Below are 6,913 nucleotides of genomic sequence, written 5' to 3'. Positions count from 1 at the left end.
TGTGACTGCACCCTGAGGCGGAACTGCCTTATGGAGGATGCTGAAACTAATCCCTCATCTACATTTAATTACTTCTAATTAATGAAAACCATCACTGGTTTTGTAGATGTAAAAAAAAAATATCAATGGATTCTACACTGACATGGAAAGAAACACGGATACAGATACAATAGTGACACAAGATGACTAAAAGATAGCATGCGGAAAAAGCTGATGTGTGAATAAGCCTTTAGTCTGGGGGATGCAGCTGTTTGGTGGACTGCGCTATATTATTGGCTATTAATCAGGGATAAATATCAGGAAATCAATCTATAATATGAATTATATTACTATAATCCTCCTTATAATGTATCCTCTGCAGAATATGTGAGTTTTGCCAAAACATTTAAAATGTTGCATAAAAAGTTCCAAGTGACAAAACGATACGAGAAAAGCCGTCTCCGTTGGGTTTTCAGCTACGGACGGCAATGGACCGTGTGACTCTTCCGTTTCCATCCATCCCTCCGTGTATGTGACCCGCATCCAGCCCTGGGGCGGGGGCAGGCGGGGCAGTCACTACACGGAGGAGGCAGTCACTACACGGAGGAGGCAGTCACTACACGGAGGAGGCAGCCCCCTCCCCGGCCGCTGCTGCTGACGTTGCCGGCTGAGGGCTGAGCAGGACGCGGACATCTGGGCAGATGCTGCCGCCGAGGATGCGCCGGACGCCGCTGCTGCTCCTGTGCCTGACACTGTGCTCGGTACCGGGGGCGGAAGGTTATAAGAAGCGGGGACCGGCTGTCACCCACAAGGTAAGGCAGGACACAGGGGGCATGACCTGGGGGCAGGGTACAACTATGGTGGTCTCCTTACAGAGTCCAATAACTTTCTGTGGGCCCTGGGCTTGTCCTGGCACATCCTGCCCATACATGGCACTGCCCTCATACCCTGCCTGCTCTGGAGTTACTGTACATGTCAGGGAATTGCACGTTGAGCAGTTCTCCAATGAAAGTTTTACTAAAGTCCCATCATTTACATACATGTACTAACTGTATGGCCCCTGCTAGTCATATGTAATGCCCTGTGATGCCATACATTGGCCATATGTGGCAAAGCTGCAGTACCAGCCACAGCCTATGGACGAGTGTGGTGCTGTCACATGAATCACATCCTGGAGGATATAGTAAATAAGCAATTTTCCTATGAACTCCTTTTCACAACAATCACAAGAAGAGGGGTCTCTGAGCACAGATGTGACCACCATGTGTACAACTAGCAGTGCAGTCATCCATAGATGTGTGTCCTGGCATGTACGTACATTACCCTCTATTGGTGGTCCCAGTTGTCAGACCCCCAGTTATCAGACATGTATCCAATATCATATGGAAAGGGGATGTTAGTTTATGCAAAAATCCCTCAAAGTGTCTCTGCACATGGGTGGGAATTCATTGTGGATTTTGGGCCAAATTTTGCTAATTGCTTTAAAGGTAATGTTATTTACTTTTCAGATTATTTCCATTCAGAGGGGAGTGGGATTATCATGGCTTGTGTGCCTGAAAACGGGTGTACTAGCTGTAATTTAGTCGCAATTTCCGGTATATAGAGCTGGAAATTGCGGGTATTCTATGCCATGGGGGTGTTTCGGGCTGTGCCGTGGTCCAGGCATGGGCTAGTGGGACCTTGTGTGGAGTCACCCACATGATGCACCCAGCAATTGTGCCCACGCTGCTGCTCCGGCCTCCTGAGAGGTGACCGGCTCCAGAGTCCAGCTTCCTTATGCACATGGATGTGGTGATAGTACTATGAGAGGAACAATAATTCCACTACCTTCAGATTGTGTGAGGTTTTCTTTTAGTTCTAGAAGAGGTTTTCCCACGTATTAGGGCCATAGGATTATGCCTAAGTTGCTGATCGTGGGAATCTTGGTATGGGACCTCTACAGATCATGAAAACGGGGTGTCTGATGTACCCCAGTCAGACCCCTTGACCCTCCCTGAGATGATCGGAGCAGCCAGCACGCATGTCCGGGCTGCCCAGTTCATCTCTATAGAGCTGATGGAGATTGCCGAGCGCCGTACTTGGCAATCTCCATCAGCGCTATAGAGCTGAACGGGACTGCCTGGACATACATGGCCGGTTGCTCGGCTCATCTCGGGGAGCGAGAATGGGTCCCACTGGGGTACATCAGACACCCCGTTTTCATGATCTGTAGGGGTCTCATCACTGAGACCCCCACCGATCAGCAAGTTAGGCCCTATCCTGTGTTTCGTGGGAAAATCCCTTGAGCCTTTGTCAACTAACAAACTACTAAGCATGAACACATTATATTACACGTATGAAGTTCTCTTCCAACGACCCATCTTCCATTTCCTATTTGCAGGAAACGCTGTGTTCTGATCATGTGACCTCGCCACGTGATCTTTATTTATCACATTATGTTATTCTCTGTATAAATCAACAGGCTCAAAATTGCTGTATGCTTGTAAGTACTAAATATATACAATATGTCTAGAGATCAAACAAATAAACCTGGTGAAATAGTTTAGACACATTTAACAGTACAGATGGCCAGGGCTAGCATCAACACTGGGCATACCCGGACAAGTGCCGGGGCCCAGAGCTGCTGGGGGGTCTCACATAAGGAATCCATGGGGGTGAGGGGGGGTGTATCTAATGAATCCATAGGGGGGTGAGTGGGGCGTTATATAAAATTGCCATAAGGGGACTGTATATAAAATAACCATGAGGGGGCTGTTTGGTATGATTAACTAGGGAATATTTTAGGGAATGGGAGACTGTTTTCTAGTTTTTGAAATTTTAATGCCGCCACATAAGTTCACTGCAAAGGAGCCCACTGAAACTTTCTAGGATTATCATGCTAGTGAAAATGATATGGAGAGCAATCATGGAGGTTATAATAGATGTTTTATTATAATAAAAGTAAAACAAGTAAACAGTTAAAGGGGTCTAATTGATGAGACCCCACAGATCATGAGGATGAGGGGTCCGATGGGGTCTCAGGTACCTTGTCGCTCCTGAAGATGAGTGGAGCAGATGGCTGTGCATGACAGTTCTCGGCAATCTCCGTCAGCTTCATAGAGATGAATGGAGCAGAACGGACATGGGACCCCATCAGACCTCTTGTTCTCGTGATCTGTCAGGGTGTCGTCTCTGAGACCCCCACTGATCAGCAAGTTAGGCCCCATCCTGTGGAAAGGGCCTAACTTGCTTGGAGTGAAAACCCCTTTAAAGGAAATCTAGTAATTTGCACTACATATACGTCCCTTCTCCCAGATCCCGGCACATATCTTGGTTAATCTTGACACACAGGTACTTAAAAAGAAAACTCAACTTATTTTTTTTAAGTCTTTTTTTTTTTTAGGTACCTGGCAAGTCAAGATTTCTAAACATATGTACCGGGACCTGGGAGAAGATTTAGTGTAAATTACTACTATGCGAGTGGAAGATAAAAGACACTGGTTTGACAAGACAAATCCAACTATGTTAATGATGTTGGCAGCATATAGAAGAATATCATGGTGTGCATAGATAATTATTTTTGGTGCGCTTTACAGTTACATGTTAGGGGATTACTTTGCACCCTTTGTGTGTGCTCGCTATATCATTTTTCTTCTCTGTGATTTCTGTGATGTTCTGAACTTTATCTTGCTTTGAGTGAATTTCTTCAGCACCTCCTGAGGAGTTCTTTATTCCTGGAATGTCCACTTTGATGCTGAGGACTTGAGGGCATACTGCTAGGATTGTGAACAATGTGACCTTGAAAGTTCAGCTTGACCTTTCCTCATTACATCTGTGGTGTTAGATTCAGGTCGAGTGTAGGAACATGATCACACTGCTCCGCCACATTCCCGTGACAGGTGCGATGATGTTCCACGTACGGCCTACAATCCAGGCCTCCCTTCCTTGTGTTTCCTCAGGATATGAATGTCCAAATCTTCTTCTCTTATGACCCAGTATTTTACTTTGCAGGTTTTTTTCGACATAAAAATAGGCGACAGAAATGTTGGACGCATAGTCATTGGTTTATTTGGAAAGGTGGTACCGAAAACAGTGAAGAACTTTGTTACCTTAGCAACTGGAGAAGTAAGTATTAAAATACTGATAAGAAAAACCAACCAACGGTGCTCAAAAGAGCCATTGGGGGGATTTATCATATGATATATTAAACCCCGCCCCTTTGCTGAGCCTATATATCAGGAGGATGGCTACGCTGCTGGACAATTCTATGCCAGAACATGACACACTCCTCAAGTGTCTGTGAGGGTAATATCAGAGGTGGCCTATCCGGATGTGCACAAAGCATCTTCTATTTCTACGAGCTGCCTCCTTCTAATTATCTCAGACTACACATCAATAAGACTGATTTGTGCCCCATAAGATTGTGGATGTCCTTAGGAATGAGAGTAGCCAACACTTCAGTAGGATGCGATGGTAAAGTCTAAAGCTATAGAAGTGGGACCTTCTTATGGAGTTTTCGGACTACTCCGATTGCACCTTTTGGGCACATGGACAATTGGGTATCAACTGTCTGTTCTTTTTATTTTTGAGGGAAAATTTTTACAGGACAAGAACAAAAACATAATTAGTGTAAAGGACACTAGTCCTATAGGGAGGCAGGGATGACTATGGTATTGGGAGCACTGCATTCCTTTACTATTGATGTGTCTTTTGTTTCTTAATTTCAGAAAGGTTATGGCTATAAAGGAAGCAAGTTCCATAGAGTTATCAAAGACTTTATGATCCAGGGAGGAGACTTTACAGCTGGAGACGGCACTGGAGGTACAGTTGTAAGGGTTTTTACACTCCCATCTCTTTTTTTTTTTTTCCTGCTTATATTCCAATTTGACAAATGGGTGTTACCTGTTTAGTGTGTGCCCCTGTGCAAGTGGACACTGTACTTACCTCCGCGGTCCCTCCCAGTATCCCATTCTACCATCTCTTCAGTTCGTGCCCTTGTTTGTTTACAGGGGTATGGAAGCTGCGCTGTGAAGGGCCTTTGGCGCCGGCCACTTGCACCGACACCACTCCCAGCGCTGTATCAGGCTCTGAGATGGTGAGGGCTGGTGGGTGTGGCCAGCAACTTCGGCCATCCGGAAGCTCTTCACAGCGCAGCTTCCAAACTGGATAGACAGCTGCACGGGACAGTGGGAGGGACCGCAGGGCAAGAACAAGTTTATTTTTTTAAGCAGCCCAAAGCCACCTATCTATTTTTCATAGGGTCTTGGACAACCTCTTTAAAGAGGAGCACCATATTTCAGGGTTCCAAAATAAATGGTTCAGAATCTTAATTTTGTTGGAAATGAGACTAAAGAAAACAATTCTAGTGTGGGTAACCCGCCGTAATTACGGACCAAGTGTTTAGTCTTAGTCTACCTGGCGAGTGGTCTGTTTGCTGTCCATGTGTCATCCGCGTTTCAGCTTACCTCAAGCACTGATGACTGAGCCCCAGACTTGGGTAGGGATAAGACCTGCTCTATAATTAGCAGCTCAGGCAGCTCATACATGTGGCCATGGAAACTAAGCCCGTGTGTATGAGCCCCTAGAAATACATGGGGATGTGAAACAATGAATAGCACATGGAAAGGTTTGTGCGCTGGAGGCTTAGGATTTGCTTCTTTTACTTTAATTAAATTTGATCCTTTGTCTGATCTATCATGATCAGCTTTGTATCACGTACAAAGGAAAAAACCACAAGTAAAATTTGCCTTGGGTCAGGGACACATAACTTGCAATATAGACAATGGGAGCGTATTCATTCCCCACCACTGCGCATAAGGTTACAAGGTGTAGTCCTTGTACATCTTGTGCTGTGCTCCGCTCACACATTTTATTTTTATCCCGTTCTTTAAGCTCCTGCAGCCAGTGACCTCTGTATGGAAGTCAGGATTTTCCTTTTATATGTTAATATCCGTAAAAAGTTCTAGAAAACTTACACAAAGTAATTGCCATGCGACAATGTGTTACAGGAAGAAGTATCTATGGAGAAGAGTTTCCAGATGAAAACTTTAAGCTGAAGCATTATGGGATTGGTTGGGTGAGCATGGCAAATGCTGGGCCAGATACAAATGGGTCACAATTCTTCATTTCTACAACCCGACCCTTGTGGCTGGATGGAAAGCATGTTGTATTTGGCAAAGTCATAGATGGCATGGTAAGAACCAACTCCTTGTTTCTAGAAATATCATCTGTGCATTGACATTTAAGTCTAGACTGGAAAGTATTTCTCCTTAAAGGGTTATACAGTAAGCCCACAAAGCCCCTTGAAGGCCGGGACAGCCATAAAATAAAAGAAACTCACCCAGATCCGCATCCTTGTTTCTGTCTATGGTCCTGGCCTGACTGTAAGCGCTCATCCTCCTTCGCCCAATTACTGACCTCAGAGGTCACATGAGCGAGAAGGGTAAAAAAATCACTGTGAAATGTCTCTGTTCTTATGTCATCTCTAAAGCCAATTAATGGCCACAGTGGTCACTGAGCACAAGCAAAAATGGTCTTTAGAAACTGGGGCTAGTATCTTATATTATCTTATTTTACACCTCCCCCACCCAGGTGTTTTATTTCCTTTAATCTGTTCATCTGCTTAATCTGCTAGTCTGCTCATATCCTGCATTAACCTAGCTTTGTCGTCCATCTTGTTTCTTCCACCAGTCTGTGGTACACGCCATAGAGCTCCAGCCGACGAGCGGCAGAGATCGCCCAGTACAAGACTGCGTCATTGTGAACAGTGGACAGATCACCGTGAAGGAACCATTTGTGGTTGAAGTAGATGACTGGAAAGATTAGGAGTATAGAAAAAAACAAAAAACTTTTCATATATATTTTTGTTGTAAAGGATGATGAATAAATGTATATATATGTTTTATCAGAGTCTGTGATACATACAGCAGTACTTGCCATAAAAATATGTAAACGA

General features: G+C 44.7%; 1 protein-coding gene across 1 annotated transcript; it reads left to right on the top strand.

The window, feature by feature from the left end:
• The first annotated feature begins 565 nt into the window (after window positions 1–565).
• Window positions 566–6,913, top strand: PPIC (peptidylprolyl isomerase C). Its single transcript, XM_072141318.1, has 5 exons — window positions 566–791; window positions 3,970–4,083; window positions 4,686–4,779; window positions 5,967–6,151; window positions 6,649–6,913. The coding sequence occupies exons 1-5, from the start codon at window positions 681–683 to the stop codon at window positions 6,781–6,783; spliced, it is 639 nt and encodes a 212-aa protein (XP_071997419.1). The 5' UTR covers window positions 566–680; the 3' UTR covers window positions 6,784–6,913.

The sequence above is a fragment of the Engystomops pustulosus genome, chromosome 1, assembly GCF_040894005.1.
Source record: "Engystomops pustulosus chromosome 1, aEngPut4.maternal, whole genome shotgun sequence".
In the NCBI taxonomy this organism is placed as follows: Eukaryota; Metazoa; Chordata; class Amphibia; order Anura; family Leptodactylidae; genus Engystomops; species Engystomops pustulosus.
This window is presented reverse-complemented; position numbering and strand designations above follow the sequence as displayed.